Here is a 21,929-nt window from a genome sequence, read left to right as displayed (position 1 = left end):
AGGTGATGGCAGCTACATTGTAGCCACAGCCACCCTGGGGCGCACTGACAGAGGCGAGGCTGCCGGACACTGGCGCCACCAGGCCCTCTGACCACCACCAGTAGGCAACGGGTGAAGTGTCTTGCCCAAGGACACAACGACCGAGACTGTCAGAGCTGGGGCTCGAACCGGCAACCTTCCGATTACAAGGCGAACTCCCAACTCTTGAGCTACAATGAGAGTATGTTTGCTCTCATCAGGACAGAAATGTGTGTTGGTGTGTGGAACTTTAGCCCGATTTTTATATTCTTAACTGGCATTAATGAGACATTTCAGGGCATTTTACGAGGCAACAAGAAAGTAATGGAAAGAGTTGTGTAACGAATGACTTTCTCCGGTGAGTAATTAAGTAATGTGATGTCTCTGATGTGCTATTTAGTGACGAGAGCCAATGAGAGCGAAGCAAGAATCGAAGAGAATCAAATTGAAATGTGAAGAAGATTGATAAGTGATATCACTAAATTCTTATCTTCTGATTTCTGGACTTTGACTAAGCCTTTGCAACACCTTTATTTTCTTTTTCTGCCATGATGTTGTAGTTTTGCTGGTGTACTTGGGAATACTGACCCTTATTTACTAATATGTGCATGGAAATGTTCCTACTTTGTGCAAAAAGTCTACATGCAAAATCACAGATGATGATATAAGTAATTTTTAATTTAAGACCATTTAAAATAAGGAATACTGTTATATGTTTAGATTAAAAGGTAAAAGCCTACATCCTTACCTTGAATATTTTATATGCTTTACATGTATTTTTTTTTTAATCTAATTGTAATTCTGAGCACTTTGTGTCTTATGGTGTTTTAAAAGACTGTGACTGATGACCAATAATTACATTATAATCATTATAATAATAATCAATATTATTCAAAGTGTGACATGGACACGCTTGCAAAAGTTGCAATATGTTGCAGTAAGCTGCCATGCCAGCAGAGGGAGACATTTTTTGCAAGCCAACATAATGATCACAGCAACATGTTTATATTTAAATATATATTTGCTGCTTAAATTAATAATTTCTGCCAATTAGGGACCCTGTAATGCATTCATACCTTCCTTCCTGACTGCTATTTACCCCAGTAATTCCTATGGTAATTCCTAATTTTAAGACCTACTAAGGGCCAATTACATTTTTATTATGTCCAAATATGTGGACTCTTAGAATTGAAGGAGGGTGCACTTCCCATTTCACAGGACTGCAAGAAAACAGTCAAGTTTATCAACCTGTGAAGGCATACAAAGATTTTAATAAGGGTGCAAATAAAGTTGAGTTTAATATCTTAACCAACCTTTGACTGTCAGCATAGCAGAGCATGTCTGGCTGCCAGCCTGATTCTGCACCTGGCAAGAGTATTTACCACAGTGACTGCTCTGTAAGTTGGTGATCTGCAGTAGCGCAGTCTTGTTCTCATATGTAATCTGAATGTTTTCAGCCTCTTTGAGCTCATGGTTGTCTTTTAGCCAGGCCACAGTTATGGGCTCAGAACCTTTCAGACTGCAAATCAGAGAAACCTCACTGCCAGCCAATGAGCTGAGGTTCTCCAGCTTTCGAACAAATGATGGTGGTTCTGCAAAGAAAAATGTAAAAAGCTGAGCAATCTCAAGTAAATTCCTTCTGAACAAAAAGAGAACTGTGCTTGCTAAGATTTCAAAAATATGATACAGATTAAAATGCAGCCTTTTGAAATGTAAGGAGAAGAGCTTACGGCAGCTAACAACAAAAGCACCTAAACTAACCTTTTAGCGTTACGTGACAATCACAGGAGGCCCTTCCCACTTCATTCTCAACACTACACTGGTACAAACCAACATCTCCTGTTTCTACTGTCAGAACCTGTAGTGCTAGCAGGTCATCTTTCACAGTAATCCTGTGTCTTTTGTCGTTCCGAATCAATTTGGAGTTTTTATGAAATGACACAGTAAAAGGAGCAGAACCAGAGACTTGGCACTCTAGCATCAGCTCAGAACCTTTCACCACGTCCTTGTGCTCCAAGCTACGCAGAAACAATGGCGGTTCTACAACAAAACAACAGACATGTAATATAAATAGTTACATCACCAAGAAAAGAAGAAGTAAAATCGTTAAAACTAACACTAAACTAACCTTTGACTATAACTGTGCAGGTGCAACGGTCACTTCCAGCCTCACTTGATGCCACACACACATAATCTCCAGTGTCCTCTACTGTACAATTAGCTATTTCTAGAGTTGCCATCAAGTCGATCAAGCTCATTGTGTATTTAGTACTGCCACTGATCTCCATTTCATCCTTGAACCATTTGAAACTGATGACTGGGCTGCCAGTTACTTTGCACTCCAGCCTGGCAGAGTCACCACTGGTGATGAGCTTGGTTGCCTCGGGTTTCCTCACAAACACGGGAGGTTCTGATAGAAGAGGTTAATATTCAGTATGAGAAAGAAGAGATTTATGGTTAATATCATATCAGTGGCATAATCTGAAGTCAGGTTTTTGAAGTTGCGCATGATACTAAAGACTGCACCTTTCACAAAGAGGACTACCGTGCAGTCTACCTTCCCAGCGTCGTTGGATACTTCGCACGTGTATTTCGAGGTATCAGTGGGCTTTACAGAGTGAAGCTCCAAAGAGCTTGAAGAGGCATCTTTTTTAATGAAATAAGTGCCTCCTGTAATTATCTCTTTTTCTTCCCTGAACCACTTCACAGTTAAAGGAGCTGTTCCAGTGAATGCTGTTCTTAAGGAAACTGTAGTTCCTGGAATAACATCCTGGTCGTGTGGTTTCACTGTGAACGCTGGCGGTTCTGGAGGCCAATAACACAAATTTACATTTTACGTTAGTATGAAATGATTCAGAGATTACACGTAAAAAAACCAAATGCATAAGATAAGCCAAGCCTTCGTGACCTTTCACATAGAGCGTGCCAATGGTTTCTTTAAAGCCAGCTGAGTTGGTGGCTCTGCATTTGTAAACACCAGAGTCAGCCTTTTCTAGCCACATGATTCTCAGTATAGCAGAGCTGTCTTTAAATTCAGGCTGGAATTTGTCTCCAGAAACAATCTCCTGGTCGTCTTTGAACCAAGTCACAGTCATGGGCTGTGACCCAGACACCTTGCAATCCATGGAGACAGGATTATCAATGTTACCGTCAACTCTTTTCAGCGACTTGGTGAAAGCTGGAGGCATTATCCGATCTGGACGTTAAAGAAGAAAAATCATTTATTTGCAGTTTCACACTGACAGGAACCACTGAGCAAAATCCAAAAGCAAATAACATTGTACACACATTTTAGGGCTATAGCATAATGCATTTCCCAAAATGTATGAATACAATGTGTTTTCCGTGTAAACACACACAGCTAAAACAAAGGTTTTAAGAAATTTCAAAAGTAGCTGAAACCAGCAGCCAACCTAAAACAGTGACTGAGCATGTGCACTGGTCTTTCCCGACTTTATTTGCCACTTCCATTTTATACTCTGAAGTATCTCCTTTTTCTGCAGTAAGAATTTTCAGGGTGGCAATATTATCCTTCAGAGTCATCTTATATTTACGGCCACTAATGATCTCCTTCCCATCTTTAAACCACTTCACTTTGAGATCTGGGCTTCCAGAGACTGTGCACTCCAATGCGGCTGAGTCCCCTGCCGTCACACTAATGGACTCTGCAGGTTCTACAATCCTGGCAGGTTCTGGGATAAGACAAAGAGTTTAGACATAAAAACCTGTATTACAATATGTAAAGGCATCGCTGCATCAAAGATGCTATCTGACCTTGCACAGTCAAGATCGCTTCACACTTTTGTTGCCCAGCCTCGTTCTCCGCTTGACATGAATACTTGCCACCATGGCTGATGGCAACTGTTGTTATCGACAAACTCACAACACCGTTCTCAAAAACCATCTTCATATTTGGATCATCATCTCTTAGCATCTTGGAGTCTTTCATCCATTTCACAGTGATGGGAGTTGAACCTTTAATCATTCCTTGTAGTTTTACTGTATTTCCCAAGACTGCTGTAACACTCTCAACCCTTTTTGAGAAAGTTGGTGGATCTACAGAAACACATTACAAGTTAAAAATGGACAGAATTAAATCTGATTCCGCAACTGCTGTGATGGGCTTGAGTTTACTAACCTTTAAGTTTAGCCATAGCCTTAGTGGTGACTTTTCCCACATCATTTGATATGACACACTGATAATCTCCAATATCTGTGGTGTCAAATGTTTGAATCTCCAGCCTTGCTATTGAGTCTTGGGAAATCAATTTATATTTCTGATTACTGGTGATGGGTTTCTTATTTTTTACCCAAGTGATTTCAAAAGGAGCTGTTCCTGTGACCTCGCACTCCAGGTGAGCAGCTGCTCCCTTCACTGCCTCTACTGTCTGCAGGTCTTTTCTAATGCACGGTGGCTCTATGCATCATAGGTAAAGTAAATGCAGTTAATGCCAAAGTTTGTTTTTTGTCTGAACTGAAGTAAATGTAAAGTAAATCCTTGGACAAACCTTTAACAGCTAAAAGAGTACTGCAGCTTTCACTCCCAGCATTATTTGACACCTCACAGGTGTATCTGCCACTGTCTGTGACCAGAAGGTTCATGATCTCCACAGTAGCAACTCCACTCTTGAAAGATATTTTATATTTGTCTCCATTACTCAGCTCTCTTTCATTCCAGAACCAGTGGATGTGAAGTTCAGGCGATCCTTTGATTGTGCACTGTAAGCGTGCAGCTATGCCCTGTTTCCACGTGAGCTTAGATTCCATTTTCTTCACAAAGGCAGGGGGCTCTGAAAGAGTGTTTTGTTCAAAAACACTAAGACTTTTTATACATTGGTGAAATATAGAAAAAAGTCAACCAAGACATAAGAAAGCAAAAAAGAATGCAAAAAAGGCATAAGACAGCAGCACAGTATTAGTATCAGCTTGGAGCTAGCTAAAAACTCTTGTCAACATTGACCTCACTTCAGGTAAATGCATAGGTTTTCATCACAGCAAATGGAAAGATCACCGTTACGATCTTACCTTGAACTGTTACCACAGCCTCACAGGAGGAGCTGCCAGCCTCGTTTGCAGCTGTGCACACATATTTCCCAGAGTCCTTTAGTTTGGACTTGGGGATCTCCAGAACAGCGACCTTGTCCTCAAAGGACAGTTTACACTCCATACTCTGGTGGACTTTTTTGCCATCCCTGGTCCAGGTGACAGCCACACCAGTGTCCTCATTCACGTGGCACTCCAGCCTCAGTGGGTCATTAACAGCTGCAGATACTGGCTCAATGACCGTAACAAACCGGGGCTTGTCAATAACCTTGAGTTCTACTGCAAAAGTAGCTACACCAACACTGTTGGAAGCCTTGCACAGGTACACTCCCTGATCAGTCAGTTCAAGACTTTTAATGTGAAGGGAATACGTGTTCTTTTCACATTTCATGACATAGTTCTCTTCAGAGGAAATTGTTATGTTGTCCTTGTGCCAGACAACTTCCATAGGCGAGGATCCAGTAAGTGAGCACTGGAACACAGCTTGTTTTCCCACATATAAAGTCATTGGGTCTGGTTTTGATACAAATACTGGTGGGTACATCTCTATGGAGAGCAGGCAGAGCACACAAAAAGTTCAACAGGTTTAAAAAACCACCATTAAAAATAAACCTGTGCAACTCAGTGATCAATATGACATGGCAACATTTTGCTTCTTAATAGTGATATACTGCCAAATAATACAGCAGCTTAGCGCTATAAACTAAGCATACCTTCCACACTTGACCTTGATAATTCACAGTGCAACACAGTGTTTGTATATAATTCTCTCTCTCTCAAACACATATATGCATAGCGATAATTTAAATGAGGTCCTTTTGGGATCTTACCGGTGACAATGAGCGAGGCAGTGCAGCTGTCTGTGCCGTGTTGATTTGAAGCTTTGCAGGTGTATTCTCCACTATCAGCTTTGACAGGGTTCAGGAGCTCTAAAGAGGAACTAGTGTGGTGGCTGACGATCCGATACTTTTCACTCTGTCTGATTTCGGTGCCAGATTTGTACCATTTGAACGCCACGTCCGGAGCTTCTTCAATCTCACATTCAAACTTGGTGTGACTGCCGACATTTATCTCCAGAGGTGTGATTTTCTGCCTAAAGACAGGGGGCACTGTTGCAGACACAGACAAAAAAAGCACATTTTAGTAATGAAATTTACTGCTACTCTTTAGGTAAAAACAAACAAACAAAAGATTAGGAAAAGGAATGGTGGAATGTACAATAAGGGTGGATGGCAAGCCAAGGTGACTGTGGAGAAAAACAAAACCAAAAAAATGCCAGAACATTAGCCCCATGGTTTTACCAAAAGCAGCCTGAAAGAAGATGATATCAGTGTACGTGATTTTCTTGGTTTGTGAAAGATGAGGCAATCTGAAGCCCTTAAAACATGCAGAGAGACATTGTGGACGTGGAGAATGGCGACAGATCATGGGAAAACACGTTTAAAACAAAGCAGTCTGGTGCCACTTGCATGCCAATGTAAACATCCTAATGGCCAGATCATGACAAACATTATAGCAAGAAGCTTATGCACTTCAGAAATAAAATTACATTACGACTGCGATGGTTCTGGCCTTTAAGGAAATACTGACCAAGATGATGTGGAAAAAAGAAGAGAGTGAGTTAGTACCATCCAGTGCCCTGCTTAGACTGCTCATGCCAAGCTATGAAATGAATAGAGGAACCAAGGTGACAAATGCATATATTCATGTGAAGACAAAGGTTTGGAATGATCCACTGAATGATTAGTTGCTGTCAAAGAAAATGAATTGGATGAATGAGTGAATGATACATAGATTTGTCCTGTTATCAAACCTCTTGAGACCACAGTGAGCCTTGAAGATGTTGTTGTCCTGCCGGCTTCATTCTCAGCCTCACAAACATATTCTCCTTGATGCCTCTCCTTGACAACTTTGTTGATAACCATTGTGTACGTGTCATGGTCTTTGGAACACTTGAACTCTTTGCCAGATTGCACCAATTGCCCATTGAAAAACCAGTTAACCTTTGTGACGTACTTAATGGTAGTGCTGAAGGTTACTCTACTATCTTCTTCTATCAGTATGTCATTGAGAGAATTAACAATTACAGGATATTCTCTCAGTTCTGGTCTGGATACTTCGATGCCCTCTTTGGAAATGCTGACATCCACTGCCTGCTCAGTGGTAGTAGAAGTGGTAATGATAGACACTTCTACATCTTTTTCTTGACTTGTAATGATTGTTGACCTCACCTCCTGTCTTGAAACTTGCTCTGACTGCTCAGAAGCTATGTGACCTTCAGTTTGAATTTTGATATGGGATGACCGTTTTACCTTTGTGTCCATGGATTCCTGCACTACAACCTGTTCCTCCAATGTAGCATGCTCAACTGCCATTTTAGACTCAGTTTGAAGTGATGCAGAATGAGATTTAACAGCAGTAAAATCCGCTGTGCTCTCTGTCACGCTCACAGTCTTTACCATGGATGACACTGTTTCGCTAGAGCGAGCTGAGGTGGCTTGTGCCCTCTGAGGTTTGTCTAGTTGCATAGTACCTTGCTGTTCTGAAGTAAGAACATGGGCCTCCTGATACACCATGGAGTGAAATGCTGCCTGAACCTCAGTCCTGAGGTCAGCTGTCTGAGGGTATTCACCCTCAAAAGCTAGAGTGATCTCCACAGGGGCACCTGTTGTTGTGATCAGATATGTGAACATGGCCCACTTGGGCTCTCTTTGAAGCTTGACTTCCTGTACTTCTACAGCGTTTAGGTATCCTACAACTTCAGCTAGTAACACTGGCTGTTCACTGGCTACAGCAGACTGAAGAGCATCTCTGAGCTGACGCTGTATATTTGAAGTGGATGATTTAGGGATCTGGATCACAAATGTCATCTCTTTAGGCAGAGCTGTAATATCTTTAGATTCTGGTGCCAAAAGGGACAACTTTTGCTGTGCATTAACAGCAACTTTGGTGGTCTCATACTTGGTGATCTCTTGAGAGAATTCACCTGTCAGCACTCGCTTCTCGTCCATCATTACTGACTGCCTGACTGACTGACCCTCTTGGATCTGAACAGCAAAGTCCTGTTCTGCTGCCTTTAGAAAGACACTACTCTCAGTGGAGATCTCTTTCTCCTCAATCTGGATTGGCTCAGTGGGTACTTTTGGCTCTACTGTTGTCTGACATGTGAATCTGTCTATAGCTGTTAAATGATCTGTGTGGCCCTCCTCCAAAGCCTGTTCATCTGTCACAGAAGTGACATGCATCACGTTCCAGCGATCCTCCTTCTGTAGTAGAGCTCGCTGATGCTTGCACTCTGTGCTAACTGGTGTCTCTTTTGACAACTGCACAGGCTGGTAGCACAGTTGGAGGATACTTTGTGGCTTGGGCTCAGTTCGAGACTGAGACTGAACTCCAGACAAGGACAAATCCAGTTCTGAGTAAAAATCAGCTGTGAGCTCTGGTTTCTCTTCTGAAAGAGCTGCATGGCTTCTTGCCTTTTCTTGTTTCTGCATTGCCACCAGCTGGTCAGGCTTCTCAACTGTGAGAATGCCCTCTTTGGGTAGGACCTCCACAGGCTGGGTTGACTGGAGATGCAGCAGGGTAGGGGCCTCTTTCTGGTGCTCTATGGTTATAGTGTCTGCCTTGGAGTCAAACTCTGATGTAGCCTCACAAACTACTGTTCTCTGCTCATCCTGACTAACAGTATGTAGCAAAGTGGGACTCTTTCTGGTCCCTGCGTGCTCTGGTGTTGGTTTTTCATATGTTAGTCTTTTCTCAGATGGAAGGAGGTCCTGTTCTGTTATAACCTGCAGGTGTAACAACTGCTTTCCTTCTATCTGGGACTTAATGGACATGGCACTGTCTAGACTAGGAAGCAACTGTGTGGACTCACCCTGCAGCATTCGTGTCTCTTCAGCAGTTAGAGCTGCTTTCATCATCGTATCTTTACAGATATGGGCTGCTTCCTCAGCAGGCCTCTGAATAGAGAATTCTGACTCCTTGCAAAGAGTTTGCTTAGACTCGTTCACTAAAGCTGTGACAGGTGGCTTATGTTCTTTTCTAATTGCAGACTTAACAGCAGATTCTGCTGTTGCTAACTCCGTTGTGTGACCCTCTGCAAGCACCTGCTTTTCTGTGGACTGGGCCGAATATAGAATCTTAATACCTTCCTTAACCTTATAACCCATCTCTTCCTGTGGTTTGGGGATCTCTTGAGACTCCTCCTTCAGGATTGACAGTTGTGTTTTCACTTGATGACCACTGACTAGATGTTTAGGTTCTGAAGTGATTTTAACAGTAGCAGACTTCCTGTCACCCAGTGGCTCTGTGCTAACAGCAGAAAGTGGTATGAGCTCCTCGACAACTGCTAACTTCTGTTTTGACTTTTTTTCACTGACTGCCTGAAGCTCAATGAGATCTGGCCTTTGAATGTCATCACAGTGCTGCTCTGTGAGGTCCTGACTCTCTTCAACAGACGATGTGAATGCTGCCATGTGAAGCTGTTTCGCAGGAACAGCTGACACTTGGTCTGGGTGAGTAGGAACCACAGACACCCGTTCCTCTGTCCCATGTGCCTGAAGTATTGCTGCCTGGTGGGTAACCCTCTCACAGTACACGGTGGCAGTGGAGACATCTACTTCTCTAAGGGAGCTCACTTGCTCGCTGGGAATGATCTGCCGATCTTCTGTGCCGATGGTGTAAACCATCTGATCTGACTTAGCTTTATCCTGGCCTGGGAGGCTGACCTGGTACAAGCGTGACTCTGTTGCTTGTTCTGTCACTAAAACCTTGTAACTTTTCTTCTGAACAGCTGTCTCCTGTTTGTGAGAAGCAGAGACTGATTCTTTGAATACAACAAGCTCTGCACTACAAGCGGTCTCACCAAATTGGTTGGAGGCTTTACATGTGTATAAGCCACTGTCCTGTTGTTTGACATTCTTAATAATGATGAAACCAGATCCATCTGAATTGGTTCTAATGGTACAGTTTCTACTGGGCTGGATCTGGAAAGGCCCCTTGAACCACTTTATATCAGGGACCGGATCACCACTGACTTTGTAATTAAAAGAAGCCTCTGTTCCTTCTGAGCACCTCACGGGTTGTATCTGAAGTGTGAAACTAGCAGGCTGAGCTGTGAGCTTAAACATCTTCTCAACCCATTTCTCTGCCTGGCTGGCTTCAGGCTTTTTCACCTCCAGGTATGTGGTGCATGTCGTCTGGCCAAATCTATTCGTGGCAGTGCACGAGTACTTGCCCTCATATTCAGACGTGACTTGGGTGATAACCAGTGTGTACTCATCCTTCTCCTCTATCAGCTTGTATACAGAAGAGCTCTTTACAACCTTTCCATTGTGAGACCATTGCACAGTTGGCTTTGGAAAGCCAGATACTCTAACTGTAAACCTGGCGGTTTCCCCCGTGTTTACAGCTGCTCCGGAGAGCTGAGTAAGGAAAACGGGCTTTTCTTTTTTTTTCTCTAAAGTGGAAGAGTAAAGTTTAGAATCTGGCTTGAGTTCAAGTGTTTTAGCTTTTTGTGGTAACTGGACACCAGTGTAGTAGGTTTCCTCTTGTTCTTCCACAGTGGTGATGGTGGTTTCCTCTGTCAGGAAATATTGAGCAGGACATTGGATAATAATATCCAAAGACAGCAGCTATGGTTTTAGCACTTCATTCACAAAATCAGATATTAGGACTGTCCTCATGTAAAACAAATCTCAGCAGAGAGGACTTTTGCAGTCAGTTGTTGAGTTCAATCCGTATTTTGCTTTGTAAAAGTGAAAGCAAACATATCTTTATATTTAAATTACAATAATGAAAAGTCTTATAATAATGTCTCAGTTTAAAAACATTAAAATTTTGCTTTAGCTGCTGAAGTAATTATGAGGACAATCCTAGGACATGTGACAAAACTACAATAAGCACATTAACTATTAACAATTACATGAAACACAAACGCTCTGACCATTCTGGTTTGTTTTTGACTTTCGACCCATTTACAGTGTTAATTTATCAGACCACCACCTAGTGCAAGAATTGTGTCACAGCTGCCCTTAATTAGCAGAACTAGTATCAATTTTTTATAATTCTGAAATTTGTTTTATGTCTAAAATTTCTTCTACGTATATTCTGTATATATTTTCTTTTCTTTGATAATTGATATTCTTTTTCTCTTTTAGCTTTTGTTTTTTAACCACTTATTCCACACTAAATTCTGCTCTGCATGGTGTGCGCACAGTGAAGGTTGGGGAGGGCCTGGTTGCATTAAGAGATTTGATTGGGCAATGCAGTATCAGTAATGAAAATAAATGAATGGTCAAGTCAGTACTTGTACGGCTGGTTAGTAGCGGCCCTTTAATTGACCCATCGGCTCAAAAGTGCACGGCCCATTGGGAAAATACCCAATATTCCAGATTACCAGTTAAGCTCCAGTAATGCTTGATTAATGTCTGATTTCTCACGTAAGTCAGTGTGCAGCTTGAATTTGGGAATAAAAATATTAACTCAGTGCATTGAATTCAGTAAGTTTTTTAAATACTTTCTTTGATTTTTATTGACAATTAGTCTGTATATAATTATCATCTGTTACATTCTTATTCATGACATATAAGGCAACTGTATTTCATGCATTTATATTTTCTTGAATATTTTTGTCTTTCATTCTGGAATGTTGCACAGAATAAAGACTGTTTGGTATGACTCCCAGAATCAGGAATTTTCAGCAAACTTTTCTACAAAACATCACTTTTAATGACTTAATTTTCTCTTTTAATGTTCATAGTGATAAATCATCCATTTGAAAGCTGGTTTAAAAAAGCAAGCTCAGACTGCATCAGAAATTTTATTATATAAACTGAGACAAACCAAGATGACAGCTGTACATATAAATGAAAGATTTCAACCTTAATATCAGAATCTTGCATTTTACTGGGTAAACATTCATACACCCCTAAAATTACACATATTTACAAGATGCCAAACTTGTTTTTAAAAGATTTTTCACAGTATTATCTACTTTTAAAATAAGTTATCAAGTTGCTCTTCTGTGACATTTAAAAATGCTTCAAAAAGCCATAAATTTCATTTAGAAACAGCAAGAACTTAGAATCACACAAAATCCAAAAAAAGAAAAACTCTGCTAGAAAAACTTCTGTCTCATCCAAACTAAAGAGCTTCAAGTTTCCAAATTGATTTGTGATAAGATCACTGCTTAAAATGTGTTGTCTTAGCGTTGTTAGGGCTGGGACGAACTCACCGATGCATATCAGTAATATTTAGAAGATGATGTTTTATTTGTTAGTTATTCATAGGTGCTGCCTTTGAGCAAACACACAGGTTTTTGTATTTGTGATATTTGCCTGATACAAAGAATTTGCCTAATACAAATAATAGTGTTGTTGCTATCATCTCCATTAGTGCAAATTTCTCTTAACACCAAAATAACAAAAAAAAAACAGGCTGCTAACATTTTTAGATTTTGGATGCAACACTTTGTCACTGAATTGTAAAGACATTATGGTAATAATGTTGCTTTCAAAGAGTTACCAGAAAATAGAGAAACACATAAAGCCATGTTTGTTGAACAAAAGTGTAAAGTATCACATTACCGTCACTGACACGCTAAAAGAAACATTTACTACATACATACTCAGTTATTTGAGCGCTAGCTTTGTTCTTAGACATGTCCTATATGTATGACTGGTAACCATATTATTGTTAGCCACAATCCTAAACCAGTAAGAAAATTTTAAGAAACTAGTTAGTATGAAAACATTCTCTTATCAGAGAAATATGACATTTTTATGCTGTCTATAAAAGTTCTCTATAAAAATAATGTTTCTCCTTCATTCAACCTCTATCCAGTCTTATCTGCAAACTTCTAGAAGATTGCTAACAGGCAGCACTTGGCTTTAAGTTGTAGAGCCTGTACTCCATGGGTTTAATGTGCCTGTAGCATATAATCAGATATTGTAAAGAAATCTTACTGATTACTGAAAACTTACGCCTCATGTGCTATATATATATATATATATATATATATATATATATAGTATAGATAAATTGCACAGGCGGTCTCTTTGAATATAAGCTTTTCCTTCACACTCTGTTTTTCATTCATTCATCTTTTTCCTCCCCAAATCAAAATCTAATTCTACTGTGAAAGCATAATTTAGATACAACACAAGATATGAATATATGACCTGTCCCAGCACCTTTACCTCTAAAACACCTTCAGCAGTGCTGCAGTTTCAATGCAGCCAGCTGTGTTTTGGATTATGCACTTGTATTCACCAGCATCACTCTGGGTCACGTTAGTAATGAGCAGATTGAAGTGGCCTGCAGTTTTCACCTGGATTATATACCTGCTATCTGTGATACGGTCTCCGTCTTTGTACCATTCAGCAGTGGGGTTTGGCTTACCATTAACCAGACACTGGAGAATGACAGGTGTCCCCACTGCTGCCGTTACATCAGTCAATGGTATGATACATTTCGGGGGTGTCTCAGTCACCTGAAACTGGAAGCTACATATATCACTGGACTTACCTTTAAATTCTATCTTTTCATCTTTTGCTCTGTCAGCAAATACATCAAAGTCAATGCTGACATATTTCTCTCCCTCTTCACTTGTTTTATTGTCAGTGTTGGCCACCAACCTGACTGCCCGCTGTGACTCATCAGCTTCTTGTTCAAAATCAAACTCCAGCTCAATTTCTGACACCTGTTCACCATCAAATGATGTGTTGCCAACCATCAAGTCAAACCTCTGGGGCTGGACTTTGGCACTGCCGAGGGACACAGCGGTCAGCTCCCTGCCCCTGGTCTTTCCCGAGAAATCCTTGGCACTTAACACCACTAGGGAAGCCCTACATAGAGTCTCTCCGACAATGTTGATTGCCCTGCAAGTATACACGCCACTATCCTGTGTTGTGACTTTGCAAATCTTCAGGAAATGATTGTCACTATCAGAAAAGTGCAAGTATTTTTTGTTATTTTGAGGAATTTTTCTATCACCTTTGAACCAGGATACGATGGGAGATGGAATTCCCATAAGTGAGCACTCAAACATTACAGTGGTGCCTTCTGGGGTTTCCATGTCACAGATTGGATTGATGAACCGTGGGGGCATCTCGGTGACCTCAAATGCTATTTTCAAGTCATCGTGCTCCTGGGTGACAAAGTCCACAGCACCCTCCTCATAAATACTTGGTAACACATTCAGAGATATGATCATACTCTTATTGTCAGCTGTGTATTCAGGTATGGTGATGATCTTCACCTGTTTCTCAAATTCTTTGACTTCATTTTCATCCAGCTCTACTTCAAGCAGAATCTCTTGAGGAGATGGTGAACGAGAAGAGTCATCTTCCTCCACATCAAATTTCATGACGTGCTGATGGGAGACAGCAGGTGTAAACCTTACTTCCTGTGATACAACGACCACTACAGCAACACTTCTGGCTTCGCCAACATAATTCACAGCTTCGCAAATATACTCCCCCTGATCAGCTCTAGTGACATTTTGAATTGTTAGTGAGATGCTGTCACCATCCCGCTCTATAGTAACTCTGTCATCCGCTACCAGCTGGGTTTTGTTGCGGAACCAATTCACCTCGGGGGAAGGTAGGCCAAACACCTCAGCATAAAATGTTAATGTGTCATTCTCAAACACGTTTTTCTTCATGAGAGGTTTTAGGAAGGCCGGAGGGATCCCCTGCACTTTCTCCTGCAGGGTTGACAACCCCAAAGACCCTCTGGCCTGGCTGAGGATTTGATTGTCTTCCACATTCATTCCAGATAGAGTTTTTTCGATGCCCTCATCAGTAGGAGAGGTTAGGAATTGAACAGGTGAGAAGAACCTCTCACTTGAGTCTTCTGTTGATGGTCTTTTGTATTCTACAGGGGAGAATGGGTATTCCTGAGGGGTCTTAAACCCACCAGATTCATCAGAACTTGGAGTATGAAAGAACACGGGAGACTTCGGAGTGTGAAAGGACTGTGCAATTGGTTGTGAGACTTCAGTAGAGGAGCCTGGGGTGTAGAACCTCTCAGCTACCTCAACTATGTCTTCACTCACAGTGCTGCCAATCTCTATGGACATCTCAGACTCAGGGGACAGCGGCCTCCCCCAGTCTGGAGGAGGACTATAGTAGTTGTACACTGCACCAAAAGTGACCTCCTCTTCCTCTATGGAGCCAGCTGCTGCTGCTCCCCCAGCTTGATCTGCTGAGTCTCTTTCCATACTATCTCCTTCCTTTCCACGGTCAGCAGCAGCTCTAGACCGACCAAGTGGGTTTGCTGTTGTGAGTACTTTAGGCTTGACAATAAATGTCTCAGTTTCTGACTTCAAGCGAAACTCAATTTTCTCATCTTCACCCTTAATTTGTGTAGGAGACTCAATTAGATCATCAGCCACTGTGTTCTCTGATACTTCTCTCTTGTCATCCTGGGATTCTAGCATACTACCAAAAACACCGCTGTCTATAGATACTTCAGGGAACGAAATCAGCTCCTCATTATGAGCTTTGTCCTTAGTGGACTCCTGTATGGAAATAAGCTTATCGCCAGAAAGTTCATCCTCCTTATGCACATACTCTAACATTAAATCAAATGCCTCTTCTAATCTTTTCACATCACGCTTCTCATGTTTTTCTACTTCTTCTAAAACCCCCCCAACACTAGTATGGTCAGAATAATTTGCCGTACGTGAGATTTTAGCCTCACTTTCTACAGAGCAAACCTTTGGAACTGCACTTTGGCTTGCTGGTTTTAGAGATTTAGAAATTTGTTTGGGCTTAACAGTTCCTTCAGGTTGAGAAGAAAGTGTGGGAAGGCAGCTTCCTGCAGGTACTTTCTCAGACTCGAAAGCAATGTGGCTGCCAGTTTTGTCAAATGTTTCCCATCTAAATCTCTCCGCTTCACCCGCCTCAGTGTGTTGAGGGAGTAGGCCAAGTTCCTGTGACCCTGGTCTCACCACCTCTGGAGACTCCCGCATTTCCTCAAGAAACTGTTTAACTGCACCACAACTTACTCCTGAAATAACTTCCTTACTGACATCAGTGACCTGGGAGGTTTCAAAAGAGACGGGCTTGTTGGATTCTATTGGAGCATGAGAGGCTTTGTAAAAACTTTCACTTCTGGTTGTAGGTGAAACAAGCTGAACACAGCTCTCTGTATGAATAGTATCAGGTTTATGTGGCATTACCTCTTCCTGCTGGTTAAGAGACATGGTAACAGACGGTATAAACTCCTCTGGGAACAGTGTTTTCTTTCTTTCTTCTTCCAGAGAAAGATTTTCCGTTAATCTAATTGGTGATGTTGATTCGAAAGTCTGTTTAATCTGAGAAACTTTAATTACAGCAGCAGAACCTTGCAGACCACAGCCGGATATAACCTGAGGCTCTCTAGAGAGACTGGGTCTGGATACAGTAGTTTTGACAGGCACGTCTGTTGGAGCTTGTGAACTCGGAGGTTTAACTTTTGGCAGCACAACACTATCCTGAGCTTTTTGGAAGATGTCAGGTTTCTTGAAATCCTCAGTTAAGCCATAAGGAGACTTCCTCTCTGTCTGCGATGGGGTGAAATCAACACCTGAAAACTTCTTAGGTTTTTCAACTTGATAGGAGACTTCAGAGATACTGGTTACCTCTCCCAGCTTATTTCTAGCAACACATTTGTACAGTCCAGCATCAGGGTATGTAAAATTGCTGATATACAGCATGTACATTTTATCATGTATCTCAGTACTATATTTTCCAACAGTGGCTTCAAGGCAAATATGGTCATGATACCATGTGACGTCTGGAGCAGGTTCACCGGTTATAACACACTTCAAGACAGCTGTTTCGCCCTCAGAACAGGTTATATTCTCTAATTCAGTGACCACACAGGGAGCTTCACCAACCACATCAAATGAGAAAGTAAATTTGTGTCTGACAGTCTGGGATGCTGCTTCACTACTCAGTCCAGATGACATTCCCTCTATAAAAACCTGAGGTTTGTCCACACGAATTTCCTCAGCCATCTCAGGGATGGGGGTGGCAGCTGTAATTCGAATTTCCACGGGTGAGGTGCTAAAAGATTTGTCTGAGCTGCGGCGTTTAATGATCTCCATCCGAGGCACCTTTAACGTTACCTTTCCTGAATCAGTGTAGGTCTGAAACTGCTCCTCAATCAGACTCTCCTGATTTTCCTCCTTCATTGGTGCTTGTATTTTTACCACATCCGGTGTGACTCCTGACACTTTTGGCACCTTTTTGTTAGAGATTTCAAGAGTAGCACTGCAGATGGATTTGCCATGTTTATTGGTTATGATACAGTCATATGTGCCCTCGTGATCTGTTGTTGGATAGAATATGGTGAGCTTTGAGTTGTTAGATTTCTTTATGATATCATAGTCAGGATTGTGGTCCAGTGGATGGCCGTCTTTGAGCCAGTTCACAGTAGGTGGAGGATCACCTTGGAACTGGCAGATAAACTCAGACATCTCGCCAACTTTTACTTTAAGTGAAGATATTTCTTTAACAAATACTGGATGTGAGCCTCCCAGACTTCCAAGATCTTTTATGTTTATGCTCACCACTCCCTCTCTTTCTGAATCATCCTGTCGACTAAGGGATGGGGAGCTTCTCCTGACTGGGGAAGGCTCACGATGGCTTTCATAAGAGGCAGAGGTAAGTTCATATTCCTCATAAGGACGCCCAGTGAGCTGGGTTGGAGAGTATTTCTGGACTGATGAAGCCTGAGAGTCCTTTTGATATCTTACAGGGGCATCAGGTGCACCCACATGGTGTAGCAAACTAGCATCTGCAGCGGGGTGCCTGGCCATAGAAGCCTCAAAAGGAGGTGACAGGTCACACTTTGCAATAGGCTGAAAAACTGACGGTTTTTCTGTTGAAAATAAATGTGGAGGTGGGGGTTCACTGGGGTGGGCTTCATGAGACATCCCACTATGATGGGGCTCACAATAAGTCAGGGGCAGTTGGGGCCACTCAGACTCAAGCTCAGCTGTATCCTCTTGTTCAACTGCATCCTGTTGCCATTTTAATATGCGCTGAGCCAGTGCTTCTTCCTCACTTACAAAGTACTCACTGTCCCTCTGCAGCCTTGTCACACGGCCCTCTGTTGGCAGTTCACCAGCCAGAGGCCACTGCAGAGTTTCACCCTCCTGGTCTTGGAAACCAGCAGGAGCAGACTCACTAGAAACACATTTCTCTCTGACTGTGTTTGCCAATTCTAAAGCAGAGGCCTCTGCGAGATTTGTTCCTGCCTCAGTGGTCTTCCCTGCCTGGAAAGGTGAGTAACCTTGAAGTTCTGCAGTCTGCTCTTGTTCCATTAAAACATCCTGTTGCCACTTTCTTATTCGCTGAGTCAAAGCCTCCTCTTCACTAATAAACTTCTCACTCTCACTCTTCAGGTCTGAGATGTTTTCCCTCGACAGCTGGAGCTCCTTTTCTGCTCTCGTCTTCTCAAACAGCATCTTCTCTGCTCTAGCTTTTGTTTCAGATCTAGACTCATATTCAGCTTCTGCTGCTTTAGCTTTAAATCTCTGCAATTTTTGTTTCTCATGTTCCAGTTCTTCTACTTTTGTTTTCATTTGTCCTTTGACCAACTGGGCAGATGTTTCAAGCTGCTCTGCTACACCTTTGACTTTAGGTACCATAGGCATTGGCACAGGAGCTATCTTTTTCTCCATTACTTCTTGTGGGGTGTGAATGTGCTTCTCACTCTCCTTGTACTGTGTGCCTGCTGGAATAGGCAGATCGGTTTCTGAGTTAAATGTCTCCTCTTCTGATATTCTCATGCCTTCTTGCCTGATCCCTAAGGGAAGGCGTTTCTCTTCGCATTCAGTTCCTCCAGTTTCTAGCTTCTTCTCATACGGAGCTCTAAAAAACTTGCCTGCAAACTGATCACATGGCTCAACCTGTTTTTCCCTTTTGCTGTCTGGTGTTTGTTTTTCACTAATAAATCTCTCTGAAATTCTGAATCTGTCCTCTGGCCTTGGTCTTGTTCTTGGTGACTTTTGGGACTTTTGCATCAGCGTCTGTGGTGCTGTGTCTTCTTCTAGCCCAATTGTCACTGTGGAAGCTTTTGTACCCACAGAGGCAGACCTTTCCACCTCTCTGCTTCTCATCTTTATTGTAGATGTGGGTGTTGATTGAGCCATTCCTTCAGGATTATCTTCCCATGCCTCTTTTTTGAGTGATTCATGAAAAGAGGAGTGCATGGCCTCAGTTTCCACAGTTGCTCGTTTCTCCTGCTGGTTGTAAATGTGCCCTGTGGGCTCTGTGGACTTTGCCTCAGGGACAATGGGCAGATCAGTTTCAGGATCATATGTCTCCTCTCCTGACATCCTACTCCCTTGCTGCCATTTCCTGATCCTCAGGGCAAGGAGTTTCTCCTCACAAGCTATTCGTTCAGCTTCCAGGCTCTTCTCGTAACGAGCCCTCAAATCCTCCCCAGCAAATGCTTCTTTACACAGATCAGCTGTTTCTGTTGCTGCTGTGTCTTCTCTAAGAAACCTCTCTCGGGTAGATGTGACTGACTTTGGCATGGTTGACTGTATGAGTAATGTTGCTTCTTGAGAAGGCAGACTTTTAACAGGTTCCCCACTTTCAGTGTACATTGTAGTTTCTGGGTAAACCGCTTTCTCACCGAGCGGTCCTTCAAGGTTACATGCTGTCATCCCAACATTTGTAACCTGCACCTTATGGTCATCAACCACATCTGCTTGTATTTCAACAAAACCCTTAACTTTTTTATCCTCTAGTTTCTCTGAATGTTTGTCGTCTGATGTCTTTTCTGTTTCTGACACACTTGTACTGACCAGCTCACCTCTCATTAATTGGATGGCCCTGGTTCTCGACTGAGGTTCGAATGAATGTCTAACACAAGGCTCAGCGGGATCCCTGCTAGAGGTTTTACCTTGAAACTCCCTGTACGTCTCACCCAAATCAAAGGGTCGATTGAAATGCTGAACATCAGGCAGAGAAGCAGGCTTGACCCTAAGTCTCTCAACATAATCTGCATAGCTTGACTCGCTGGCGACAGATTCTAACTCAAACTCAGAGGAAGACATGGTGGAAATAGAAAGCCTCTTTTTCTGTTTGACAGCTTTTTGGAGTGTAGTAAGTTTTGTTCTTACCTCATTGTGGAGACTTTCAGTGTCACTGAACCTCTCACTGTATCTGTCACTGCACCTGTCACTGAACTTATCACTGAACCTGGTGCCAGTGCGTCGGTCACAGTAGATGTCACTGAATCTGTCGTTGAAGCGCTCAGATCTGTCAAACATCGGGGTAGGAGACAGGGCACGCTCAGAGGCAGTTTCTAACCGCTTAGACTCCTTTTCTGGTTCCTTGTCTTCTGAATGGGAACCAGGCATGAAGTACACAGTACGCACAAGAGCACTCTTAGATCGAGATCTACCCTGATGGACCTTGGACATTTTGTCAAAAGGAGACCCGACATATCTGAGGTCAACCCTAAACTTCCTCTCTTTCCTCTGCTCTGCCATGGTATCGATGCTCTCGTGGGCTTTAGCAGTGCGTCTAATAAAGCCAAGATAGTTAGCAGACTGCTCTTCCCTCAGTGACACCAGAAGTGATGCTGTGGATTCTGCAGAACCCTCTATGTTTATTGCCATTACCTTATAACTGCCCGAGTCCTTTTCTTTGACACCATGAATAACTAGACTGGTAGTGTGAACATGCATTTTGCTGTCAGTGTAGATCCTGCGTCTATGCTCTTTAGGTATAGATCTGTTATTATGAAACCAGAGGATAGTAGGAGGAGGGCAGGCAATCAGTTTACATTTGAACTCTGCTGCCTCCCCTTCTAAGACGGACTGAAACTTAAGTTTCTTTGTGAAAGATGGTTTCATGTTTTCTGTCCATGAGCTGATGGATGAAGTCCTGCTGGAGCAACGATTGGCTGACACCAGGCCATGATCTATGAAATCCTCAGTGTCGGAGAAGGCTCCTCTAAGCTGCCAAGTGGCAGTGAGTTCTGTGCTGCAATGCACAGTTTCTTCTTTTCTTTGAGGACAGAACAGTTCTGCAAACAGAAATGGACAACTGTCAGACCAACACAGTTTCCAGGGGTAAAAACTGAAAAAAGGACTTGAATGAATCATTAATGGAAATATTAAATGCATGCAAGGACTCACAATGCCATAAGAAAATTCACTCACCATATTTGTTCGAATAAACGCAAGACTTGATTCTTTTTATTAGAAACCTGCAGGAAGTTTTGATCCTTCGTCTGTGGAAATTTCTTCAAAACATATATTATTTTGTTGTGATTAAAGAAGCATATTTTCAAGATGGACTGCTACCGTTTGCGTGTTTTAGTTCTTGAAACTTGTTTTATGCTAGAATATTTCTTACCTGACTTGCAGACAGAAGAATAAACGCCCTTTCTAATCCTTAAACTTAAACAGGGAATGAAAGATGCGCACGTATGAGATGCAGAACTCTCTAAAAACAAATATTATATTCCAAAATTAACCAATGAAGCAGCAGAATTTGGTGAGACGGCGTTTATTCGAACTAATATAGGTTTACTGGGGTTATTTAGAAAGCAAACCACAGGAATCACATTCCACTATCTGCAAGCCAGGCTAAGAAATATTTTGCAGGAGGAAGGTATCAGTTCCAGATTTGGCAATCCTCCATGTCTTTAAAAAATACAGACCCGCGTTTTTCTGGGAAGAAAATCAGATGAACTTTCATGCCAAAGATAAATAAACTTTTGAATGCAAACTGCTCAAGTTCAACAAATTCTCACCTGAGGGAAACCACAAAATATTATCAAAGTAAGACCAGATGGAATATGAAAGATAATTTAGAAAGTGTTTATATATATATATATATATATATATTTATTTA

At 42.0% G+C, this 21,929-nt stretch overlaps 1 protein-coding gene across 34 annotated transcripts in view; it reads right to left on the bottom strand.

Annotated features, from left to right (window-relative positions):
* Window positions 1-21,929, bottom strand: part of ttn.2 (titin, tandem duplicate 2) — a 227,432-nt gene that overhangs the window by 171,244 nt on the left and 34,259 nt on the right. For 29 of the 34 annotated variants that reach the window (XM_042214006.1, XM_042214024.1, XM_042214023.1 and 26 more), the window contains 12 exons: window positions 6,875-10,642; window positions 5,892-6,170; window positions 5,044-5,607; window positions 4,527-4,808; window positions 4,157-4,435; window positions 3,793-4,074; window positions 3,432-3,710; window positions 2,927-3,214; window positions 2,545-2,823; window positions 2,147-2,428; window positions 1,780-2,058; window positions 1,332-1,610 (listed from right to left, as the gene is read on the bottom strand). In XM_042214006.1, coding sequence (XP_042069940.1) covers window positions 1,332-1,610; window positions 1,780-2,058; window positions 2,147-2,428; window positions 2,545-2,823; window positions 2,927-3,214; window positions 3,432-3,710; window positions 3,793-4,074; window positions 4,157-4,435; window positions 4,527-4,808; window positions 5,044-5,607; window positions 5,892-6,170; window positions 6,875-10,642 — 7,140 coding nt within the window. The remainder of the gene's footprint in view (window positions 1-1,331; window positions 1,611-1,779; window positions 2,059-2,146; window positions 2,429-2,544; window positions 2,824-2,926; window positions 3,215-3,431; window positions 3,711-3,792; window positions 4,075-4,156; window positions 4,436-4,526; window positions 4,809-5,043; window positions 5,608-5,891; window positions 6,171-6,874; window positions 10,643-21,929) is intronic. The other 5 variants (XM_042214037.1, XM_042214038.1, XM_042214039.1 and 2 more) reach the window with 3 other exon arrangements.

This window comes from Haplochromis burtoni, unplaced genomic scaffold, assembly GCF_018398535.1.
Source record: "Haplochromis burtoni strain Fernald_Lab_line unplaced genomic scaffold, NCSU_Asbu1 Contig_511, whole genome shotgun sequence".
NCBI classification, from domain to species: domain Eukaryota; kingdom Metazoa; phylum Chordata; class Actinopteri; order Cichliformes; family Cichlidae; genus Haplochromis; species Haplochromis burtoni.
The sequence above is the reverse complement of the archived record's forward strand: the minus strand, read 5'-3'. Positions and strand labels throughout refer to the sequence as shown.